The sequence below is a fragment of the Aricia agestis genome, chromosome 2 (genome assembly GCF_905147365.1).
Source record: "Aricia agestis chromosome 2, ilAriAges1.1, whole genome shotgun sequence".
Taxonomy (NCBI): Eukaryota; Metazoa; Arthropoda; class Insecta; order Lepidoptera; family Lycaenidae; genus Aricia; species Aricia agestis.
Window position 1 is genome coordinate 1560792 of NC_056407.1, and position 27038 is coordinate 1587829.

The window sequence follows — 27038 nt, forward strand, 5'->3', positions numbered from 1 at the left end:
GAATTATTAAAGCTTTATTATTATTATTGAAACTCTGAGTACGGGTGTTAGGTTGGGTTGCACCAGAGGCGTGGTTAAAGTTTAACTAAAGTTATTTTTATAGTTAAATATGGCGTCCTTTAGCTTTAACCGGAGAAATTCACGTATGATCGGAGGTAAGGACGCCATATTTAACTAACCAAAGATTTAACATATTGCACTTTAGTTAAATTTACAGTTAAAGTTAGATGGTGCAACCCAGTCTTAAAATAATATATCAGCCAATCAAAACTATGTTGACAGTTGGCTGTGAATATTAAGCGTACGCAGCGCGGTACAAATTCTATCGATTGCAGTGTTTACATGTTGCCAGCACGTAGCAACCGCGCGCTCGCCTGCTGACAAAGCCATGGAGGACGATAAAAGCCAGGAAAGTGAGGATTGGAAGGTGGAACGGACCAAAACACCGCTCAATGTAAGATCTAATGTTTGTCATGCATTATGTAGTCGGTAGAAGAAGATTTGTGGAAGTAGTACCCAGTCTTTAATGTTTACGTTATCATTAGTTGTTACTTGTTGTTATGGAGATACTGAAATCATGAAACAAGTACGGCCTCTAAAAGTACTACAGGCCAGAACCTGTTTGTGACCCGTATAAAAAAATGTTGAGTACCACTGGTCTATGCCTATTGCCTACTACAAAAGGTGTACCGTGGCCAGTACCTAACTTTGGTATTTTTACCTTCTGTATAATGTTCCTATTTCCTATAGTTATTTTATTATTCGTAGGTTAATAGAACCAAAATAAAGCAACATCTCAGGACGATTAACGAAATGAATTGTAATTGGGAAAGCACCCTCGTACACGCTGATTAATTTCAAGTGGTGTTTGTCCAAAAAAAATCTTTTTTTTTCTAGCCGTACCTTGAACACAAAAAGCTTGCGGAACACTGCCTAGATACATCATATTTTGATAAATTATAAGTAATATAAAGGCTGGACGCGGACGTGAACTGCAAGGTTGTGCTCGACTGTGACAAAATACCCTACATTAAATTTTGGACATACGGCATACCTAATTCATGATACTACCACAGTGTAAATATCTATTTACACTGACTAGAGATCGCCCAGTCACAGTATAACAATATGACATAGGGACTAATATTGCTATACTGTGGCCCAGTGGTCGAAATTCGACCTTACTTGCAACGACATTAGGACTACTACCTATATTTTGTAAAAAATATTGACTTCATCATAGTTTTTTTCAATTCTTGTCTCTGGGACTCAGCTTATCTCAGACTGGCCGTTTAAGCATTGTCTAATAGTATCTAAAATTAAATAAAAAAAAAAACAATAATCCATTTTCAATTTGTCAACTTGTTGTCAACAGACTTCAACCATAAATAAAAGGTATAATTCGTATGTATAGGCTTGTCACTCAAAAATCTGTCATTTTTTCCTAGTAGTAGTGTCGTAGTGTGTGTAACGTTTTATTTGTTAAAAATATATATGATAAAAGCATTATTTTAAAATAATGTTAGCTCGATGCACTCCTTCACCATATAAACTATAACTGTGCGAAATTTCATGCACCTACGTTTCCTCATTTTTCGTAAAAAGGGTTACAAAGTTTTTCTCTCACGTATTAATATATAGATACTACATAATTTGAACCTTATAATAATACTCCCCACTCCGATTTCGGTGACGGTGGCCAGTTTCATTGAAACCAGGCCAGGTAATAAAAAAGGAGTAATTTTAAAGTGCTCAAGTGTATGCGCAGTACACAAGAGCACTCTCTATTCCTTCACTCACATAACCCAGTGGGACGGTAGACCGACACGACTGGCGAGAGATCAGGCGCAGGACCGACTTTTTACATGCCCATCCGACGCATGGATCATCTTACTTGTCAGATAATCAGGTGATCAGCCTCCATTGTCCAAACCAAACTTGGAAAATAATACATGTTTCCAACGCGGGAATCGAACCCACGACCTCCGAATCGAGAGCCACGCTCTTAAGCACTAGACCACGGAGAAGAGTTAAGAACCTTATAGTCGTATAACGTATTGATGAGTACATAGGCATTTTATAATTTCTCACCAATTATTATAATTGACTTAGAAAAATGTTTGTCCTCATCAAACCATTCAAGTCCTTATCAACTGTCGCATTTATTATGCCCTTGTTTACCCTAAATCTTTTGTTGTCGATAATCAATAAGGCGGGTAATTGTTTGACGACTTCCGGCATACAAACGGTATGTTTAGACATGAGCGGGCCTTTAATTCCCGAAGTATCGTGACTTCGCAACTGGCGATGGCACGCGAAGAGCCTGCCACGGCCGGCTCCGCAGACGTAGTAGGCTGAGGCACGCCATCCGAACCGGCTGCGAAGTTTTGTGAGTAATTTGATAATAGGCTTAAAAGGAACTGGAAATCTGAAGAAACTTTGTTAAAAACTGGATAGGGCAATGCGGATACCTACGTCTTTTGGTGTAAGATAGAGGGTGGATCATCATTCATCACCGCAATGACCACATCCATCAATTGCTCACCATCTCCAAAAACAGGAAATTGCATGCAGCCAAAGGCCTTCTGTATGCGTGTAGAGTTAATATTTAGACCTCATTATGTTTGATAGGCGACAGCACTATTATAATACTAGACTTGCTGGAAATAGGTTCAAGGTCCCCTGTAAATACACGGAAGTACCGATTTAGATCCCCATTAAGCTGCCTCGTTTTTCAGATGGATGAGGATGGTAACGATATTATAACAACACTGCGAAGCGACCTCGCCGGCCTGCAGTACAAGCGAGACAAACTTATATCTGAAGTAAGACTTATAGACATGGTTAACTTTTGTGTTTTCTCAAATACAAAACTCATAAGTCCACCTTACGGATTAGGTACAATGATAATGATGTTTTCAGAATAGCGATCTCAAGAACCAAATGCTGTCCCGGGATCAGAGAATACTAGAACAGCAAGTGGAAATCGACCATCTGCGAGAGCAAAATGCGCGGCAAAACGCCATCATATCGTCCTACAAGAAGAAAATACAGGATCTCGAAGAAATCCAGAGAAATCTCCAGACGAGCCAGGGCAGGAGCGACCTAACCGTACAGACGCTGCAGAGAGACAATCGATACTGCGAGGAGAAGATTAAGGATTTGGAGAAGAAGCTTAGAACGCTGGAACTGGAGTGTCACAATGAGGAGCAGCAAAAGGAGAACGCGCGATGCCAATTCCACGATCTCGTTCGAAGGTTATCCGTTGCTTTGGACTCGGATTTCTGTGACACAACGCACACGCGCTCCCCCGAAAGCCTGATTATCAAGGCGTCAGAGTTGGTTCAGGAAATAACGAGACTGAAGAACAAATGTATGAACACGACCGAAAATTTGTCGACCATCGAACAAGATCTCCGAAGCTGTCGCGACTCGCTCGAAAGAGCGCACGCTGATAAGGACATCCTACAAAGACAGCTATCCTCTCAACTTCTAGACGTAGAGAGACTGAAACAGGAGAAGGAATCTCTCTCGGTCTCTAATAGAGTCTTGGAGAGAGAGTTGCACGAGGCCAGAGAGAAGTTGTCGCACTGTACCAAAAATCTGAATGTCGTGACGGACAACGTCAGCCAAAATGAGTCCATGATCATACAACTCAAGGGTAAGTGTTAAAATATATATTCTGATTGCTTCAAGTTACAGGAAACAACTTTATAGAACAGGCGTAGCAATTAGATAATATATAAATAGTTTTACGGCGTAGCAACTAGATATAATATTATAGATATAACGATGTAAAACAACAAGGTGTCTTATTCTTGAATCAATAGATGACAAAAACTTCATTCATGAATTATACTCTTTAGTAGTTAGTAAATACACATCCATGGACCATGAAACAATGATAACTTTTTACCATTCGCGAGTTTCGTCCACGCGACTTTTGGCTTGAGCATCATAATTCCTAAGCCACAAGAGGTCCCATTTCCCAAATAGGAAATGGAAAGTTCTTATAGCTTTTTCACCTCCCAGAGGATCTCCGCCACCGCGACGAGAAGCACCAGCGGCTCCAGGCGGAGTTCCGCAACACCCTAGAGTCCATCGCCATCCTGCTGAGCCTGCCCACGCGCTTCGTCGACGCGCACGAGACAACCATCAAGGATCGGATACGGGAGATACTGAGCGATAATAAGGATAAGAGTTTGGTATGTTGTGAAAAGGACCTGTCGTATTAAGTTATTCGTAAAACGCTTAGCATAACCATTACACTCCATAGTAAGAGATTATTTGCATTAGTTCCGAAACATAACAAAGTATATACATTAAGCCCCCAGTATGCAATGGGCCACGATGGCCCACTGCAGGCCATCGTGAACTGTAGACCACGATCACTTGGTGTTAAGCGCAATGGCGCATGGCTCATTACTGCCTGGCAATTCACTGGCCATCGTCCACCATCATACATCATTACCCCGTCACACAATGGCGATGACTTGTAGTGGGCCAGCATGGACCATTGTGAAGAGGCACCTTTATACTGACGAGACAAGTGTGACGTTTATAGTTTTGTAATAATAATGACATCCCAGCAAATTCATGTCGATCACTAATCACTAATCTCTATACTGTCTAGCAGTAGGTACCTACATCTCTAGCAGTGTCTACTTTACATAATATTAGAAGCTTCTAAAACGCTCATCGAAGCAAAGTGACATTTGGGATCATCTTCAGCAACTAGAAGCCCTCCGCGAGAAGCTGGGCATGGAGTCGCACCAGCTGGAGCGGGCGGTGCAGCAGCAGGCGGCGGCCGGCTCCCGCGCCAGGCTGCTGGAGGACGAGCGGGCCATCCTCGAGGCCAAGCTGCACAAGCTGGAGGCTGAGCTGAACGCCGCGGAGCTGGCCAGAGACTCCCTGAGGAAGGATAAGGCGAATGTGAGTACCGAGTTTATGAGGTTGATATTCTATTTGCCACCAGGTGCTGCTATGTAGCCTTATGCGCTCGCTAAACGGTAATTCTGCATTACATGCATTACGTGCTGTAATGCACGAATTATCGTGTATTGCAGTGAATGATGCGAATTACATGCAAACTACGTGCTGTACAACGTGCTGTACATTGAATGACAACTTCTTTAATTTTTCAGCACGACATGAGTTACGTGCTGTAATTCACGCATGATCGTTTATTGTAGTGAATGACGCGAATGACATGCAAACTACGTGCTGTACATTGATTTACAAGTGGTTTAATTTTTCGTCATGCAATAATGCAGCGGATCGCGCGATCGGCATGTCATCGGCATGCCCATGGGACAACTCAGTTCCAGGGTGGTGCTCCCGAACACTTAAAAAAAATTATGCATTTCTTTGAACAGGGCATACCTGTTAATGTGCGCAAAATTAATAAATCAAATAATATATTTTGCCATAATATAATATTTTATTGCTAATAAATAACTTTTGGACGAATATAGGCTGATATGATGATGATGATGATGAAATAACTTTTTCAATTTAATTTATACAAAAAACGTCGGTAAGTATTTACAAGAACGTATCGTGATCTCCGTGGTCCAGTGGTTTAGCGTGGTCGTGGGTTTGATTCTCGCGTTGGAAACAATATTTTATTTCCAAGATTGGTTAGGACAATGCAGGCTGATCACCTAATCGTCTGACAAGTAATGATCCATGCGTCGGATAGGCATGTAAAAAGTCGGCCCTGCGCCTGATCTTTCGCCAGTCGTGTCGTTCTTTCGGCCCACTGGGCTAGGAGAGTAAAAGGAATAGAGAGTATACCTACTCTTGTGTACTGTGCACACATTTGAGCACTATAAAATTACTCCTGTGGGATGGTCTCAATGAAACCGGCCACCGTCACCGAAACCGGTGTGGGAAACCGGAAATATTTGTACAATAATTTATTCAAGGTGCAATGAATAAGATTATCATCATAAAAAACTTGAGAGGTGTCAAGGGACACCCGGATGGAACGAAGGTCCAGTTTACATGTTATACTAGTTACTTTAACAACTATAGCAAAAATGCTAAATAGTTGTAAGCCGTGCGGTAGTGCTTGTTTCTCTCCCCCTCTCTGGCATTGAACAGTGCGGTGAAGCGACGTCTATTTTTGAGTGTAGGGGAACTGCATGCAAAACGGACCATGCAGGCAAAACGGAACGGTCAAATTACTTGAAACCTACTAGGGCCATCTATTTGTTAGGTAACGATACTAATTACTCGGGCCCTTCCCGTTCTCGGTCATTGCCGGCGAAACTGTCATACGGAGCAGCGGATTTTTATTGCGGTTAAATATTTTTTTCACATTTTGATGTAAAAAACACAATTTTTGACCAGTCCGCACTTTTGTTGTAATTAATATTTTCTATTTAATGATATGACACAGTGTTCTGCCTGATTTTAACTTTAATATAGTATGTAAAGAATGAAAGGGGTAAAACGGTTAACTTCAAAATGTGACATTTATTCATGAGAACCTAAAAACAAAAAAGACGGGTGCAGTGCATGATTTGTCTCCTCTAGGCACATTGTAGTTTAGTTGTACACAACATTTATTTGTAAAAGGTATTCCCCAAATGACATATGCATTGGGACCATTTTGCCCTGTACCGTGGTCCATTTTACCTTCACACGCAGGCAAAATGGCCTGTGTGATTAATAGGAATTGTAGAGTGATTAATAATAAAGATATTCTATAAAAAATTTAATAGTAAAGCTATATTTGTTGATGTAAGACGAGTTTTGCCTTAAATATACAATTTTGCCTTCAGTTCCCCTATACAGGTTTTTATTACTTACATAAGAAATAATACCTATCAGCCCGGGTGTCCTTTGACACCTCTCAAGTTTTTTTTTGTTTATTTTCCGTTATTATGGTGTGTGAAATATTTTAGTGAAATTATACATTTATTCGAGCTAATTTTTTTTTTAATTTTTGGCAGTTTAGAGTTTAGACTGAAATGTTTCTTAAAATGTTTAACCTAAACTTGGTACTACTAATATATATTCTGTGCCTAAACATAAATTAAAAAAATATATACTTATCGGATATAATAGGTATGTGTTTTTTTTTTCTTCTGTTCTGAATTTCGAAATTTAATAATAGAATAGAGAAGGAGATAATTTTCCGAGCTCCACGCGGTAACTTGTTTTCGCATTTCTTTTATTTCATTTTATTAGTTTATTAATTTACGTTTTAGTTTTATTGTTCAATATAGTGTTTTAATATGTAACTTCTTTCAATACATATCTGTATCTATCTAATATCACAGCTAATATATAAAAATAAGTCGGGGTTTCCTTCCTGACGCTATAACTCCAGAACGCACGAACCGATTTCCACGATTTTGCATTCGTTGGAAAGGTCTCGGGCTCCGTGAGGTTTATAAAACAAAAAAAAATCAGAAAAACCTCAAGAGAAAAGCAGGAAAAACTGGGTAAACAGGCAAAACAACATTTGCCGGGACAGCTAGTACTTATTATAAAACAAAGTCGCTTTTTTTCCCTCATGTCCCTTTGTTCCCTTTAATCTTTAAAACTACGCAACGGATTTTGATGATTTTCTCAGTGTTAGATAGCCCATTTATCGAGGAAGGCAGGCTATATTTTATCACGCTAAGACTAATAGGAGCGAAGAAATAGATGAAAATGTGGAAAATTATTTGAAAGGGCTAACTTGAACGCGCTAATCTCAGGAACTACTGGTCCGATTTGAAATATTCTTTCAATGTTAGATAGTCCATTTATTGAGGAAGTCTAAAGGCTATATTTTATCACGCTAAGACTAATAGAAGAATGCGGAAAAAACGGAGGAAATAATTTGAAAGGGCTTATCTCGCGAACTACTGCGGCAATTTTTATGTTATTTGGCACAGATAAGAAGTAGCCCACGTGAAGGATCATAGGCTATCGATTATAATCAGTTTTTTAGTGGCTATATATTTTATACCTACCCGTGCGACGCCGGGGCGGGTCGCTAGTTTTAATTAACTTGTTATTAACACGAGTGTGTTTTTTATGACAAAAGCCGCGCCACCCGTCTACAGACACCAGCACTAAATTTTAATTATTATTTTTAATAGTTTATAACATAAATTATAATAATTAGTTTTTAATAGTTTATAATATAAATTATAAACTATTGAGAACAATTAAAATTTTGTATATTTTTTTAATGAAATAAGGGGGCAAACGAGCAAACGGGTCACCTGATGGAAAGAAACTTCCGTCGCCCATGGACACTCGCAGCATCAGAAGAGCTGCAGGTGCGTTGCTGGCCTTTTAAGAGCGAATAGGGTAATAGGGGAGCCGCAGGGCCGTCTCTAGCCCATGTGGCGCCCGTGTGCAAACATTAATCTAGCGCCCCCTAAGAAGCGCGCGCGCGGTCAAAATGAAATGGGTACAAAGTAAAAGTACAGTTTGTCCGGCCGTTTGAGGGTGAGGACTCTAAGCGGTGGCTTTCTTCGTTCCACCAGACGAACTATAACAGCACATCATCAAGTTAGTATAGGTACTGTCAAATTTCTTCAATATAAATAGATAACAAACTCTATTGTTATTTGTTTGTAGATTGAAGTTTTTTTCGGTTTTGACCATGATGTCTTGACTGACCCTAACAAGCTTAACCCCAAAACATAAATTTTGTATCGCTTAAGTACTTCAATTTTACTTTAAATTTCATGTTATATACTTATTAAACATCACATCATCACAACATCGGTATTAATTCGATTTCATTATTCGATTTCATTGAAGAGCTCTAACTTCTCTACATCCGAAGAGCCAGCATGGCACAGTTTGTTTTCTAAATTAGAACACTGTGCTTTTCACATTTAAGGTTCATTTCACGTTGAAAAATAAAGATTATAATATTTATATTGCAAAAGCCGAGCCGCTAATAGCGCGCCTTGCTTTGCTGTAATTCTACAAAAAAAGTAAAACGGTACAAGTCAGTGACATGTTTGGTTTCATAACTACATTCATTTTGTGATCCGCATTTATTTTTGTCTTAGAATGGCCTGACTTATCCCCTTTCTTGATTACAGTATGAGTGTTAGCCCAAAGAGTTATTTGCCATCAATATTGCCAAATGTGAAAAAACCTGACTTGTTCCCTTTCTTTACTAACCGATTCAAATATAAGAAGAGCTTCGGATATTACACAAAAATTATGCTACAAATACCCATTCTGTTTAGGACTTGCAGATTCTGTGAAGAGGAGGATGAAACACCTATTCACCTTCTCCTCGACTGCCCTGCTCTACTACAGAGCAGGAACAGGCACCTTGGTCGCCACGAATACTCGTCCACAGAGGAAATTCGTGGCACCAACCCCAACCATATCGTTCAATTTATGAGCAGTATTGGGTTGGGGATGATACTCTAGTGCGAAGGAGTCATAATAGATCCTCATGGGTCGCAGTGACGTCAGGGCTACAGAGACCTGCCTTCTTTAAAAAAAATAATACCCAAAAATGTTTGCAAACTGGAGTTCTTTTTACGTTGGTCAATGAAGCGTGGGCCGTGGCGGCCGGCCAGCGCGGGCGCGCGCCAAGTGCGAGCGGCGCTCGGTGCCCCTAGGACCGCGGCGCCCGTTTGCACCGCACACGTTGCACCTATGTTAAAGACGCCCCTGAGGGGAGGGTAGGGATGGGAAGGGAAGGGAATAGGGTAAGGGATTGGGCCTCCGGTAAACTCACTCACTCGGCGAAACACAGCGCAAGCGCTGTTTCATGCCGGTTTTCTGTGAGAACGTGGTATTTCTCCGGTCGAGCCGGCCCATTCGTGCCGAAGCATGGCTCTCCCACGTATTTTTTAGTTTAGTAAATAACATTATTATACTCTTGAATTATCCTCCTGAATTATCATGCTGCATGATGAAAAATGAGCGTTCATCATGCAGCATGTAATTCACGTAAATGAATGGTCATGCTGAATTACCGTGTACGGGGTACTTTAGGGTCTATCGTGTCAAACTGCTGTCATATGTCACGATATAGCTGTCATGTGTCAAGATAATATGTCTATTTGACACGACAGACCCTAAGGCTACATAGCGGCACCAGTAGCCCTAGCACGGCCACCAGTAGAAATGCGAAAGTATGGACAAACTGTGGAGATAAACTTAAGGTAGCGTTCCGATCTTTTTTCGTTCCAAAAAATTTAATTAAATTGCCACTTTATGACAGACTATAGTCCTAAAAATTCAAATAATATCCTACTCTATGACATATACTATAGTCTGTTTAGTGTTTAGTTTATGTCCACAGTTTGTCGATACTTTCGCATTTCTACTGGTGGCCGTGCTAGTGCTACGAGGGCTGCTATTTATGTATACGGAACTGGCCACTTACAAGAACAATATTTAAAAAGTAATTACAACATTTGAAAATATAACTCTTTGGTTGAAGAATACATTTTGTTTCATGTGACTGTCAATTATTTTTCCATTGTGGTGTCATTTTGAAAATTGCGTGTCTTCATTTGCCATGGATTTAACGCGTGAACATTTTCGTGCAATGATTTACTACGATTTTCGGCGTGGGCTAAATCAACAACAGTGCTTTATTCAACTCACCGCAACTTTTGGAGATGAAGCACCATCAAAAACCACTGTTTATCACTGGTACAGTGAGTTTAATCGTGGGCGGTCTATGCTCACGGATGAAAATAAAGAAGGTCGCCCAAAAATAGCTGTTGTCCCACAAAATATAGATGCTGTGCGGGAACTAATAATGCGTGATCGTCATGTTACATATCGCGAGATAGAGGCGTCCTTAGGCATAAGTATGACGAGCATACATAAGATATTACACGAACATTTGGCTGTAAAAAAAATATGTTCGCGTTGGATTCCGCACAACTTGACAATCGATCAAAAACGGGCTCGTGTCGATTGGTGCAAAAAAATGATAAAAAAATACAACCGTGGTACGTCAAAAGCCGTTTATAATATCTACACAGGTGATGAATCTTGGATCTATGCATATGACCCCGAAACTAAACAACAGTCAACGGTGTGGGTGTTCCAAGATGAGCCGAAACCAACAAAAGTTACTCGTGCAAAAAGTACTTTGAAGCAAATGGTCGCCTGTTTTTTTGGAATTAATGGACATGTGGCTACAGTGCCATTAGAGAATCGTAAAACGGTTAATTCTGAATGGTATACCAACGACCATTTGTTTACCAGAAGTCTTTGAAGAAATAAGAAAGGACAACAAATCATATTACATCACGACAATGCTAGCTGTCACACCTCAGCTGAAACAACTCAGTTTTTGGAGGGTCAAAAGATCGAATTGACTGGTCATCCGCCGTACAGCCCTGATTTGGCACCTAACGATTTCTTTTTATTTCCATACGCGAAGAACAAATTACGTGGTCAACTTTTTTCGAGCCGCCAAGAGGCTGTTGATGCGTTCAAAATGCACGTTTTGGAGATACCTCAATCAGAATGGAAAAAGTGCTATGAAAATTGGTTCCAGCGTATGCAAAAGTGTGTCGATCATCGCGGCGAATATTTTGAAAAGCAATAAAACCATATTAAATGATATATGTTTGTTTCTTTTTTCAATTCCGGATACATAAATAGCAGCCCTCGTACTGGTAGAAAATAGATTATCAAACACCCTCATTATCCAGGTATTGAGATTTAGGAACTGTCGCATTTCAGGCATTTGTGTAAGAAGTTATGAGTTACATTAGTTGACAGTCAACTGTCAACTAAACTTATTAGTTATTGGACTAAAACTACGCCATAGTGGCTTAGGAGAACAACCCCATATAATTTTAAGCCTAGTAAAAATTATAGTGAAAACATGAGTTAATGTGTCGAAAAACACACACCTCTTTCATCAATATTAATTATTATTTTTTAACAAAAAATTTCAACCATCTCGATTTTCATTCGTACCAGCCTTAGTGGTACCAGCTTAGAACTGAGATACAATGACATAGAACTTAGCCACTACCGACTTCAAAAGAATGAAAATTGAGAACAGAATTGGTTGAGGTTTAGTCGAATTTCGAAAAAGGCGCTAATGAAGAATAAGAATTATTTTATACTTTTAGATCATATTTTTAAGAATATTGTTTTTACCTTGGAAGTCGGTTTTAAGTAATGTTTTTGTTAAAAAATAATAATTTTACCTACTCTTTTTAGTTATCTACAAGATAAGGATTCATGCGTAAATAACCACTACGAATGATAACTGCATATTCACATTTTGTTACTGTAAGCGGAATTGTGGTAAATGCTTGCAGTTATCTAAGCGATGTTGCAATTTCCAAACTTTTATCTTTAAAGGTTCAGGAGTTCTGTTCCGTACCTTCGGATCAAGAGACACCTTTTTTAGAAATTTCACTTATTTGTAACATATGTTTAAGTTACTAGAAACAACTTCTTAACCGCCATTTGATTTTTAATCAATTTCAAGGATTTACCTCGACTGCTCATAGATTCCATCATCAGATCACTACTTTCGTAATTATTATACAAAATTTAGATTATATCCTATACAACAACACAAGAATTTTAATAATCGGTCCACAAAGAGCGAAATAATCATCAAAAACATCAGATTCGATGCCAAATATCACCTAAAAGTACCTACTAATAATTGCATCATAATGTGATGACGCATGGTATAATAATTATGGTTGTGATGATGATGATTCTTTGATATATTGGCTGTGAATCAAATTGATATATTGGCTTATGTTTTCAGTTGTTTAAACAACGCCAAAATCCCCGAACCTGTATCTATAAGATTTCAAAAGTTCTGTTGGGTACCTTGGCATCCAGGGTTTAGCCTGGTGCGAAATCTTACTTTTTGGTAGCATTTACCTCAAATGCTTAAAAAAAAATCCAAATCACTATATTATGTTTCCATACAAATTTCAAGGAGTCTCCTCGATTCCTCATGTATCCCATCATCAGATCACCAGTTTTGTGAACATGGTACCAAATTCGAGCTAAACCCTATACAACACTAAAAGAATTTTGAAAATCGGATCATAAACGGCTGAGTAATCGTTGAACATACAAAAAAAGAGACATACAGCCGAACGTATTACCTCCTCCTTTTGGAAATCGGTCAAAAACAAGAGAAATAGTTTCTTTTAGCTGATATTTATAGCACTGTGACTAAGAGTACGTTGCAGACTTTTATCTGTGTGTATTTATCGAGTACTTACACGCAGAACTAATAAGTTCTTATAAGACCGTTAAAGTTAATGTGAAAGTCGACGATATCGCCCATCGGCCTTAGCGCACAAAAAGCCACAATAAAATGCGATCAGCTCTTGAGATGACAAATAAATGCACACAAACACCTTGTCTTTCAAGTTTACTCTGAGAAACTATGTTATGTACAGTCAGCAGAATATACAGACAGACAAAATAAGGCAGAACGTATACCACTAAACATAATATCTATTATCTAATACCTACTCAGTACTCTGTGTTATCACGCTAGACCGACGTTTTGCCAGGGTAAAAAGTGTTCTTAGATGTATTAATTTTCGTAATAATAGAAATTTACGAAAGTGTGTCTGTCTGTTTACGTCTTTACTCTTCAAAATCCTAATTAATCGATACAGTAAATGATGTTTGGCATAGAGATACTTTGAGTCCCGGAAAAGGATAAAGAATAGTTTGTATTGCAGCAAAATGTACGGTTCCCAGCGATAAACGAATTTAGCACAACGAAGATGCCAGCGACCATAAGAGGAGTCCACACCGCCCTTTTTTCCATACAAACGTTGTTTGCGCCCTGGATAATGCTAGTAGAGTTATAATTTTTTTCCTGAATATCTACGGCCACTAATACAATGTCCCTATGTTTTCTTTTTTTTCATAATTTAATTATTAAATAAGATATGAACGTTCAAAAACCCAAAAAATGAACAGATTTTCCGCTGTGTTCAAACATCCAGAAAACAGATTTGGCTAGATTTTACAAAAAAAAACGTAGGAACACAGCTCAAGCCTTTCTTTAATCTTTAATGAAAAAAGTACTTAAATAGGTTAAGTTTTGTAGAAGGAATCAGGGGACAACGAATCGTTGATTTTCTGCAGTTGTCTCTGTCGCGTTCTGCGGCTTGAGGCACAAAATATATAATAGTACTCCGTACTTGAGGTAAGGGAGCTTTAGATTACACGTACTTTTTTTTCATTTCTCTAGCCCCTGGTGTATCCTCTTAATAACAGTTCCTGGCTATTATTCTGACTGTACACCTTATCGCAATATCAAAGAGCCGAGCGTTCCACGGGCAGTGCACTGTGCAATAAATATCTTACGCTCAAAACTCGCGATGCGCAGACAACATTCTGTGTTCACGATTTACCTACGAGCCAATCGTGATGAAAAAATATCACCACTGTCCCTTTTACAATTATTTATTGCGTATACACCATAAAAATTGTTGGAATTACGAGGCAAGAATGCATAAAATAATAGATGCAAAACATTTTGAATGTAACAATTTTGCAAAGAGACTTGAGGTGTAAGGGAAACGTTGGATGTTGGGTATCTCATGAGTCATGACTACAATGACCTAAATACAAGATCTCTTTATCTGTAAAGTGGCTTTTCCAACGTAAGGGCCTGTATTCACTTTGATTAGTACGAGACGCGAGTGCAGGTGAAAGATAGTGTTTAGGCGAAAATTAAGGACTTGCACTAATCAGTCGCTTTCCACACCAGTCCACCACTAACTAATCTCACATAATATTCACCTGCACTTATCACTAATTAAAGTGAATACAGGCCATAATAATAATAATAATATTAATAATAAAACATTTTATTGCTCACAAATACAAAAAATTCCACAAAACACAAGCTCAAATTAAAACAATTATTTACTTAAATATGTGGGCAAAGGCGATCTTATCGCTAAAAGCGATTTCTTTCAGACAACCTTTGTGTTAACTGGAGTTTCAGAAATAGGGACGAAAAATGTATATACGTATATTATTAAATATACAATTATTAATACTATATAGATATATACTCACTATATTATGTATTTAGATACATACATAAAATATTAATATACAGTTTGTGTATGTAATCCGTTGTTGATACTTTCAGCAATGTTTGATGATACGAAAAAGAGCTTCTGTGATAAAGCTTAGCGTGTTACAACGTTGTTTGGATGTTGCTATGAAACAGATATGGGTCAATTTTATTCATATTGTGTCAAGGTTATTCTTTAAATCTTAGGCCGGTATAAATAGTCAGTACTCAAGATGCATCTCGGTCTCAAGACACGGTTCAGGCTCTCTGATTGGTTGGCTGTCAAAATTTGGACCAATCACAGAGCCGAACCGCGTCTTGAGACCGGGTCGCATCTTAAGTACTGACTATTTATACCGGCCTTAATATCGTTCTTAATATTATATGATTTATATAGGTTCCTACGTGTGGAAAATCACATAATCCAACGATATCCTCTTTCCATCCGACGATCTACCAGCTCGTTCGTGTTTTAGTGACAAGGACATTCGGACCTGCAATAAATAATGTCATATTATGTCCCATCATCATCATCATAATATTGTATAGCACCAACAAGGCCAATCAGGCAGGCCTTACTGTAAGTTGTGATTAGTGACTACGTGACTAGTGTCAAGAGTACCAACACTACATCTTCCCCTCAGTTCGTGTCACCATCATCATAATGTAAAGCACCAACAAGGCCAATCAGGCAGGCCTTACTGTAAATTGCAACTAGTGACTACGTGACTAGTGTCAAGAGTACCAACACTACATCTTCCCCTCAGTTCGTGTCACCATCATCATAATGTAAAGCACCAACAAGGCCAATCAGGCAGGCCTTACTGTAAATTGCGACTAGTGACTACGTGACTAGTGTCAAGAGTACAAACACTACATCTTCCCCTCAGTTCGTGTCACCATCATCATATTGTAAAGCACCAACAAGGCCAATTAGGCAGGCCTTACTGTAAGTTGCGACTAGTGACTACGTGACTAGTGTCAAGAGTACAAACACTACATCTTCCCCTCAGTTCGTGTCACCATCATCATATTGTAAAGCACCAACAAGGCCAATTAGGCAGGCCTTACTGTAAGTTGCGACTAGTGACTAGTGTCAAGAGTACCAACACTACATCTTCCCCTCAGTTCGTGTCACCATCATCATATTGTAAAGCACCAACAAGGCCAATTAGGCAGGCCTTACTGTAAGTTGCGACTAGTGACTACGTGACTAGTGTCAAGAGTACAAACACTACATCTTCCCCTCAGTTCGTGTCACCATCATCATATTGTAAAGCACCAACAAGGCCAATTAGGCAGGCCTTACTGTAAGTTGCGACTAGTGACTACGTGACTAGTGTCAAGAGTACCAACACTACATCTTCCCCTCAGTTCGTGTCACCATCATCATATTGTAAAGCACCAACAAGGCCAATTAGGCAGGCCTTACTGTAAGTTGCGATTAGTGACTACGTGACTAGTGTCAAGAGTACCAACACTACAGGTTCCCCTCGGTTCGTGTCACCCAATCTAGCATAATCCACACTCCCCATTGTTCCCAGTTCGTGGCATTCCTGGAGCGTCTTAGCCGTACTCTGAACATGGAGGAGCTGACCCACGACACGGGCATCGAGCTGCACACGGACGCCGTGCTGCACCGCGCCGAGCAGTTGGCCAGGCTGGAGAGCGACAAGATTGTTGATAAGGTGACCGGGACCGTCTTGCCTTACTTTCTCATGTAATTAGAGCGTAAGGAAAATCAGGGGCACAGGACGATTGGTACCAATATTACCTCCAACATGGGCTGAGGAACGGGATAATGCAGGCCTTGAATTATGCTTGCATAATCCCGTTCAAGCACAAACTGACCACAAAAATAATTATTATTAAGTAGTGCAGATTTGTTAGAACGCGGAAGTAGAAATTGCCTAGCAGGCAGCACCGCCAAGTTGGTCAAAATTTTGGAGACTTAAAAGATACCTACTTTCAAAAAAATGTTGCAATAGTGTATCTTTTATCAGCAATAAGTAATCTGCTTTCTGGGTGGACATAAGAGATTATTTTGTGGCTTCCATCAACTTTTATGAATTTGTCAATTTAGAACAGGAAATGCCTCTTGGTATTAAAAATTTGGTAATAAAATATGTTTCGAATCGAATAGAAATGGCATCAGATAAGAATGTACCGATCGAGTGCCATTTGATTTTTTCCTCGAATTGTGCAATGATATTGGCTGTTGTAGTTTAACAAAAGGAATGCTTTAGATTTTACAGACTAGTCATTGTAAGGTTTACTATGACATGTAAATATACATGTTAAAATTTCTACATAATCGATTCATAGAAATAAATGTATCTGTTCGTCATCACTGGTAAAGGTAACGAATCATTTATGACGATCAAATTGAGTCACGGAATTCCCGTGTTATAAAAACCTCGATAAATAATAATAATCGTTATCCTCGCGGCTCGCCTACTTGGGATATTTACTGACATTGTAAATGAAAGAATAATTTTAGGTAACCCAGTTGTGGCTTGGGTTAATCCTGTGCTAAAAATCATAATTTTTTTCATCGTAACAAGAAGACAAAAAGGTTAATTACTGATATTTTTAACCGAGGATTAACCTTAACCGCATTATATCATGTAACGAATAAAGTGACGAGATGCCCTAGGCCGAGTCTCGCCAGTCTACTCGGTGGGTATAGCTTAGGTATCAAGCCCATAGGAGCAAGTGGGCCTAAATGTAGCAGCCTACATTTGTCTATTGCAGAATAGCATGCTGACTAAATTGATTTTTTTTACAAAAGCTGCTATATTATGGATACTACGGTACGCTCCCAAGACTTAGGCGGGAGAGGTCTTTCCATGACTTGCCTTACCTGAAAGAAGTAAGATTTATCAAAATCGGCATGACATTATGTAATTTAAAAAATTTAAAACTTCATAATGTAATAAATTGTTCAATAAATCCACAAAAACAGCACAGTATTGAGTATTCAGAAGCACTTTAATTATTAACTATTCTTAGGTAAGTATAAGTATGCAATAAATAAGATGGTACTTCTCAGTTCTCACAGTGTATTAAAATGTTTAGATAATGGTTTATTAAATTAATTAATTAAACACTAAAATAAGTAGTTCCATTATAAAATGCTAGTTCATCGTAGATGTTGTTACTGCCTTATTAACATGTATCTAGTAAATCAATTCTGTAGACTTTGAAATAATTTAGACTGTATGAGAAATTAAATAAATTCCATATTTTTTAGATAGATAGCACACACTACGAGTATCTCTAAATATTATTCTATATATTTATATCAGCTGAAAATGAATCGTGTAATCATGAAAATTGAAAAGCTTATTAAATTTGGTAGACCGCAGTAGTATACCAGCTACAACGTCGCATCAAGATCCTCCGTGAGCAGCTGCAGAGGAAGGACCTGCACCTCGACTTGTTGAGGAGGAAACTGAGCGTCCAGGTGAGTAAGCTCTTGCCGGACATGAAGATAATTATGTGACCAGACATGTCATAACACTTTGGTAGAAGCAGAGACTAGACATTCTATGATAGAAGTTAATTTATTGAAGGTGGCTAAAGGCTAAGGCTGCGTTTCCACTGAAGCGGAGCGGAGCTTAGCGGTGCCGAATTGTCCAATCACCGTGCTCGAAATTTTCGCTGTCATTCCGCTGGAATAGCACGATTGGTCAATTAGGGCACCGCTAAGCTCCGCTCCGCTCCGCTCCAACTCCAAACGCAGCCTAAAGATTTGAGGGCAATGAGTGATGATACTATATTCACATCTCCAATATTTTAACCAAACTTATAAGCTCCTTTCTATACACCCTAATTCTTTGTCCTCGTAAAAGTGTTGTTTCATGAAAGATTATAATTTTATTTGACCCCTATACCTACTTTGTTCAAGGACACTTTGACCATCATCCCCATATTATCTAGGAGGAGAGCTGCCGCGTGCGAGCTGTGCTGCAGGCGGAGCGGGACGAGGCTCTGGGCCGCAGCCGCAAGCTGTCGCGGCAGTGCGACAAGCTGGCCGCGCAGCTCGCCGACGCGCGCGCCCAGATCAGGGACCTCAACGGGCAGCTCGCCGACGCCGCCGACTACAAGGTATGCTTGAGTAGCATCAAATGTTTGCAATAGCTTGAAATATTTAAACAAGAAAGTGACCATGAAGACAGCAGGTGTGGTAGAAAGCAACATCCATTTGTACCAGGGAAATATGGTATGAATAAGGTTATGATAAACATTCCTCTGGGTATGACGCAAACGGTTTTTACAAAACGTAATGACAACAATTACGCGCGAATATTATACAAGACACATTTTAAAAGGTTTGGTGACAAAAGTCACAACTCGCTACACTCATCTTTAGATGCTCAAGTTAGAGTCCGTATACGAAATTTTGCCGAAATTTTGAACAAAACGAGAGAAATAATCTATATAGATAAAATTCTATCCAATTCGAAAAAAAAGAAAAAAAAACAAATTGTGCCAAAAAACACGATTCAAAACAACCTAAATCTCACATTATATTACTCGCCGCAAGGCTAATGTGAGATTTAGGTTGTTTTGAATCGTGTTTTTTGGCACAATTTGCTTTTCTTTTTTTTTCTTTTCTCTCGAATTGGATAGAATTTTATCTATAGATTATTTCTGTCGTTTTCTTTTTATGAATTACAGCTCCAAGTTGCCGAAATTAACAGCAATTCTTTGCCCATTTTCTCTAAAATTTTGCCGAGTTACATATTCTTTTACTCAACTATTTCATATTAAAGTGGTAAAAAGTAATTTCAACATTGTATAGACGACTTTCTCAACAGTAAATTGTATTTTTTTCATACCGTTAAGACGTCAATACAATCCATAAATAGGTGATATTCCAAACCTTTTACAGCAAAAATCAGAAACTGTCCCGGGTTTGAGTTGAATTATTTAAATATACTTAAAAAAAAAACAAAAATCTAGCTCCAACATTAGATCATAATTGAAATGATGATGAATGTTACAATGTGCATTAAAACTTATAGAAATACTGTATTTTAACTGTTAAATCACGTCTGTTAATCAGCGAAATCGGCAAAATTTCGTATACGGACTCTTAAGCATTACTCTGTTTATTCGCTAAAATAAAGCACTATATTCTATCACCCGCACTAACGTCAACAGATAACATCACTGGAACGGGCCAGAAAGATAGAAGAACTCCAGAAGAAGCTGGATGAGGCGGAGATACTGCGGACACGGTACAACCGGAAGGTCAACGTGCTGAAGGACCAGGTGCGGGCCACGGGAGAGACCCTCGAGCAGGAGCGAGGCACCCTGGAGCACCAGCTCAGCATCACCAGAGATGACCTCGCCAGGACCAAGGAGGCGCTGGCAGAATGCCAAAGAAGAGAGGCGCAGCTGCATAGTTTTAGGTTAATTTATTGCTGTAACTATCAGAGGCTTGTCACTAAATTCAAACGTAAAAGTTGTAGTCATAAAGTCCAAAATATAATTTACTAGATGTCCCGCGCGGCTTCGCCCGCGTAAATTAGGAATTTTACAGAAACCGTACATTTTCCCATAAAAAATATTTCCCCCGTTTTTCCCACATTTTCCTGAGCTTCTTCGGTCGTATTAGTCTTAGCGTGATAATATAATATAGCCTATAGTCTTACTCGATAAATGATCTATCTAACACTGAGATAAGTTTTTAAATCGGACCTGTAGCTCCTGAGATTGACGCGTTCAAGCAAACATACTCTTCAGGTTTATAATATTAGGTAGGTATAGATTTTTTAAATTAAATTATCGCTTGACAAACTCGAGTCTCGATCTAAAAGACTTTGAAATGGTATAATATGGTAGTGATGATGATTATGATGATGATGAATGTAATTTGCATAGTAGCATATGCTTTCTGTTCTTAAAACAACGCCGAAACTCCCAAACTTGTATCTATAAAGAATCAGGAGTTCTCTCAGCACCTTCCCAGCCACGGTATACCAGGTATATCTCGGTGCAAAATCTTACTTGTTGGTAGCATATGCTTAGAATACTTCTCACGAAACCGAAGTCACCACATGTTTCCCTATAAGTTTTGAGGAGTTCCCTCGATTACTTATGGATCCTTCATCAGAGCACCACTTTTGTGAATATAATACCAAATTAGGATAATACCCTATATACCAAAAGAAACATTTTGAAAATCGGTTAACAAACGGCGGAGTAATCGTTGAATATAAGAAAACAAACATAACACCTCCCCCATTTTGAAAGTCGGTTAAAATTGTAGCTTATGTGTTATTCTGATGTATAAGCTATATTATTGTAAAGTTTCATTAAAATCCGTTCAGTAGTTTTTGCGTAAAAGAGTAACAAACATCCATACATCCACACATCCATACATCCAAACAAACTTTCGCCTTTATAATATTAGTAGGAAGTAGGATTAGTAGGATTTGTGAAGATCATAATCAAATTACTGTAGGTAATCATACTTAGTACTCACACAATATCTATGAGTTCAGTTCAGTTATAGCGAACGAGTAACGACCACACTCACATTCGCTATCGTTATAATCTACTCTTTTTTTTTCTCGGAATAACCAACTCAACATCCGAGCTTAACAATACAAGGTCTAGTTCGACATATGCACCCGGATGCTCCCATGTGCAAAGGCAAACGACCGCACTGCAAAATGCACAATTTACGTGCCTCACAAATAAACACAAAAGTGTAAAGTTACTATGGTTAAACCAGATCATATTTGACATTTAAACGTCCGCTTTGTGCAAAGGGGGAGTATAATTTAAGTACTTATAAAAAGTTATAACAAAATGATCTTTTGAAGTTGTATTAACACTTTTAACTTTTTCTTACTGTCTTTTGATCGCAGCTAGCAGCTCTAACCTAATAAAACAATTATTTTAAATAGCCTATGTAATATGTATTCTCTTTGCACTTACCAAACGGCAAACAGTAAAATCTATTCTGATTTCACAATGCTTCGGAATTTGACTAAGTACAAGAATTCCTTGTAGTCAAAATACCAAAAGTTTTATGGCTTCGAGTCTTTATGATAATTGAAATATCAGCAAAAACTTGCTGATATTTCACAGTAAATACTGTGAAATATTATATAGCAATATATTGTCATCGTCTGCATCTTGTGCGAGCGAAAGCGCCTGACCTTGCTCTGAGCGCACCTGCTTCTAAGTAACTCAAACACCTAATGTGCAATTAAGTTCTTATGTCGTTGAATTATCGCTTCATTATAGCATAATAATATATAGACTATAGAGTGTTAGTATAATGATTATGCTAATACGCGCTTGTTAAGGGCTAAGCAATTCATTAGTAACATATATCTAATAACGATTTGTTCTACGTAATTCGCATAGCTAATTAGTTATCCTGAAGTGTGAACTAAGCTTAGGTATGCGCTGAGCTTAGGTTAATATAATTTATTCAGTGATATACTTGTTATTATTCTACCTATCATGATTCATGTGGTAATCCTTAGAATGATCAGAATTCAGGATGTCAAAAAGACATGAGGTTGTACCACGAACTTAGTATTAGCTACGTGGGTTGTACTTTGCCAATACATACATACATACCTACGCATCGCGCCAGAAATGAAGGACTACCAGTCCGGTCACAAAGCAAATAAAACTTGTATGTTGACTCTTTCACTCGCGGCTGAAAATATTGTTATCACTAGCTGTGCCCCGCGGTGTTACCCGCAGTTTAAGTGATGTAACTATAATAAAAGACTATGAAAAGTACAAATAATAGGGTCAAAACGGGTCAATACACGGTTCTACAATGGTTTATGGTAGTGATGATGATGACGATGATGATGAATGTAATTTGTATATGCTTTCCATTCATAAAACAACGTCGAAACTCCCAAACTTGTATCTAAAGAGTCAAGAGTTCTCTCAACACCTTCCGAACCATGGTATACCTCGGTGCAAAATCTTACTCGTTGTTAGCATATGCTTAGAATTATACTGCTCACGAAACCGAAGTCACCACATGTTTCCATATAAATTTTGAGGAGTTCCCTCGATTACTTATGGATCCCTTCATCAGGTCATCACTATTATATATATATGGTACTAAATTGGGATGATAACCTATACACCAAAAGAAAAAAATTGAAAATCGTTGAACCAAAAATAAAAACGAACATTACACCTTTTCAATTTTGATAGACAGTAAAAATTGTAGCCCTTAAATCCTTGTAAAATTTCATGAAAATCCGTTCAGCAGTTTTTGCGTGAAAAAGTAACAAACATACATACATCCAAACTTTCGCCTTTATAATATTAGGTGGGACGTATCTGTGGAAGCCAGACAGCAATGCGAATATTTGAGCGCGAATGAAAGAGAAAAGTAGTTCATTTCAGCGCGCTCTGAACAAGTCAGCTAGCAACACAAATTTAGGAATCGCTTGGGCTTTGGCGTTGCTGCTATCACATTTGATTTTTTCCACCAGGAACTCTATCGCCAAGCTGCTGGGCATCCTCGTGCCATCGACGGTCCCCGACTTCGAGATGGTGTCACGGCTGCAGAAGCTGATCGACGCGCACCACGACTTCACCGTCGTATCGCGGCGGTACGACGACCCCGCGCTGCTCCGCGCCGCCTCGCGCTCGCCGCCGCCGTCGCGCTGCCGCACGCGCACGCCCGACAGGTGACCACACATCTTGGGCCTCAAACACCTATAGCCCTATAGGTGTTTGAGGCCCAAGATGTTATGATACGTTCTCCCGTTAGGGTACTTTGAGAGAAAAAGAGATGGGTATAGAGAAAAAGACATGGCCAGAAAGTGTACCCCACAGATAAGGATAGTTTGGATGTCAGAAGAAGACGACGTGGTTAGCATTCCAAAACCTACCCGTCTACTAGGTTAACTCAAGTATATAGGCTAAACCGACATAATATATTGTCTGAAAGGCGTCGACATCGTTATTCAACTATCATGGGGTTTTTCATTTTTGAGGTGGGATAATCCTGATAATTAAGGATTCCCGAAGTTTTGCGTGCGTAGGCGCAAATGCTTATTTTAAAGTCGAAAAATAATTATGAAATTGTAACGAGCATTGAGCACGATAGCTGATTGGATCTCACGCTCGGGGTGTTGCTGCGGGCGACAGTTTTGTTGTTTTGTTGCTCGCTTCCTGCTGTCGCACTGACTCGTTACACTTTTAAATAACTAGTCTATTAATGTTAAGAATGCGGTGAATCGTCAGGACGTGGTCAGGACCAATATCAAAATTCTTAATTAACCACTAACGAAAACAGAAAGGAATATATATTGTTAAAGATTTTACTATTTTAATGCGACACCAATACAATTTCGTCCCCTGTTCAATCCCGTCTGGATTCTATTACTCGTCTTTAGGGAATTATATTTTATTGGTACTAGGTGATGCCTGCAACTTAGTTGCGCCAAAATTAGGTTCGTCGCGCGGAAAACGTACATTTTTCCGGAATAAAAAATATCCTATGTGATATGTCCTTTCCCGGGTATCCCTAGAGTATCCCTAATCCCTATAGCACGGTAAAATTGATTTAGCAGTTTGCGCGTGAAGAGGTATAAGACAGACAGACACACTTTCGCATTATTTTGTAATAATATTAGTATAGTAAGTATGAAGTATGGATTAAGTATAGTCGTAATTACGAACAAACTGTAAATTTTAAATGCGATGCTCTTCGAAAATATATTTGTTAGTCACCTTTAATACCTTTAATACCAGAAAAATAGATGTGCAGAGTATTCGTATAAGTCAATGATAATAAACTGAACATTAATAGGCGGATGTATTACATTATATAAAGGTTACCGCCATTTATTTATCTTGTTATTTTTACCCGCTCTTTGTGGACATTATTTAGAGAACACTGATCGCAAAGATCACTGACCCATAAACTTTTCTTATTATGTTTATAATTAAGATATTCATTTCAGCATTCTGATTCTTTACTTACTATAAATTTTAAATAGGATCGGTACTCCGTTCTCAATAAATCTACCCTGCAGGAGGTAACTCAACATACAGTCTCCGTTTCTAATATAATATATTATATTTATTAGCTAATAAGTCACCCCACGGGCCTATACTATCTTCATAAGACTTCTCACCACCCCCTCAATATACAACTACCCCAGTTTCTTGCTAAATCTCCCGCTATAGATCTGTGGCGGTACCCACAATTCGCCTAACATTCCTGCATCGCGCTATCGAAGTTTCGGAGAACGGCAAGATATATACAACGTCTGAAATGACGTCAGTGGGCTTCGGCCTGACTGAGCATGCTATCTCTCTCGGTCGGAAGATCTTCCTTTTAGGCCGCCACTAACAACGTTAAAGATCTTTTTGTATGTATTACGATCCGACTATGTTGCTGCATCTTCACTTTCACGCCTACTACGTCGCCACATCGCTTCCTACTACCTAACAACATGGGTAATGTTGTTAGGGCCACTTTGTTAGTTACTAGTTAGTTACTCAGCGGTCCAGTGGTTTAGGCTCTTGACTCGGAGGTAGTGGGTTCGATTTCAACGTTGGAGACTTATTGTTATTTCCAAGTTTGGTTAGGACAATGCAGGCTGATCACCTGATTGTCTGACAAGTAAGATGATCTATGCGTCGGATGGGCATGTAGAAGACGGTCTTGCGCCTGATCTCTCGCTAGTCGTGTTGAATGAATGAAACTGGCCACTGTCACCGAAACCGGTGTGGGAGTTATTATCTGCATAGCTTCTCTCATCGTAACCAATGTCGATGACCCCTTAACTTTGCTCAGTGCCGGTTTTAGCACCCTGGGTGATATTTCTTCGGTAACCAGGGTGCTGGTAGTGTAAAAAAGGGCCGCCTGCAGCGCCCCCTTTTGTTTATCTTGCGCCCCATTTTATCCGGTGCCATGGGCGGTCGCCTAGCGCCCCCCTTAACACCGCTACTAACTTTGCTGCATCTCCTAACATCCCTTATGTCTCCAGGTCTCTCCGCTACGACGACAGTGGGTATGCGGATCCGCCGCCCTTCGACCTGGACGACGACCTGTACAAGCGCGCCTTGTGACGCCAGCGCCGCCGCCGAGACCTCCAACAGGACTTCTAGACCTTCAAGTATTCGTATCATGACCTGATAACGTGAAACCTCAGCCATTCGAGTTCTGGTGACGTCAACTTTGGAAGTCTCAACAACTATGAGTATGAGAACTGTGCAAGGTCCAGGGCCCTGATTCACAACGACCAATTCGACTCGGATTCAGAAACTTCAGGGATTGGCCAATGACCGCAAGGTAAAGTCTCCGAATCCGTGTCGAAAGGGAATTGTGAATCGCCCTGCCGATCAGCTATTCGGATTAGTCGACTGACATAGAAATATATCAGAAAGGTTCTAACAATGACAGGGCTAATGCTAACATCAAAGATGTTAGGCGTGGTACCTCCTATCTTGTTGTATCAAACGCATCAATGATATTATACAAGGACTCCAAATATTTTAAGGAAAAATAATTGTGCTGGGGGCTCTCAAAAAGTGTGATGTATGAGCTTGCTACGTCACTGACCGACCGACGTGGATTCTTGTCAGATTTATCGGTCCGACTGCCGCAACGGTGATTTGATATTATATAAAGATATTATAATAAATATGGGACAGAAGCTCACATCAGACTTTGTGGATTCCGATTGTATGAGTTCCAATAAGTAGGAGTTACAAGCGATCTACATAGTTATGGGTTTAACTGCAAGTAGAGAAAGCTAGCGATATTATTTCATTTAGTCACGGAGCTAAAACAAAGTTTTGTCTCAGTCAGTCTACACTATAGTGACAGAAGCAAAAATTCCAATACGCTCTAGACTTCAGTAAAGAGTAAAGTCTAAAGTTTAAAGCGATTTCTTCTAAGCTCGTTGTTACATCTTTGGACATTGTGAAAGAAACGCATGAAAATGTGTGGTTAATTATAGCTTAGTTTCTAATTCTTATTTTC

General features: G+C 39.2%; 1 protein-coding gene across 1 annotated transcript; it reads left to right on the forward strand.

Moving 5' to 3' along the window:
• Positions 1-388: 388 nt before the first annotated feature.
• LOC121735283 (coiled-coil domain-containing protein 170) lies at positions 389-26208 on the forward strand. Its single transcript, XM_042126059.1, has 11 exons — positions 389-454; positions 2739-2825; positions 2923-3661; positions 4033-4205; positions 4732-4932; positions 16582-16725; positions 18399-18503; positions 18980-19147; positions 20207-20457; positions 23530-23727; positions 26041-26208. Exons 1-11 carry the CDS (start codon positions 389-391, stop codon positions 26120-26122), a joined length of 2214 nt encoding a protein of 737 aa, XP_041981993.1. The 3' UTR covers positions 26123-26208.
• The last annotated feature ends 830 nt before the right edge of the window (positions 26209-27038 follow it).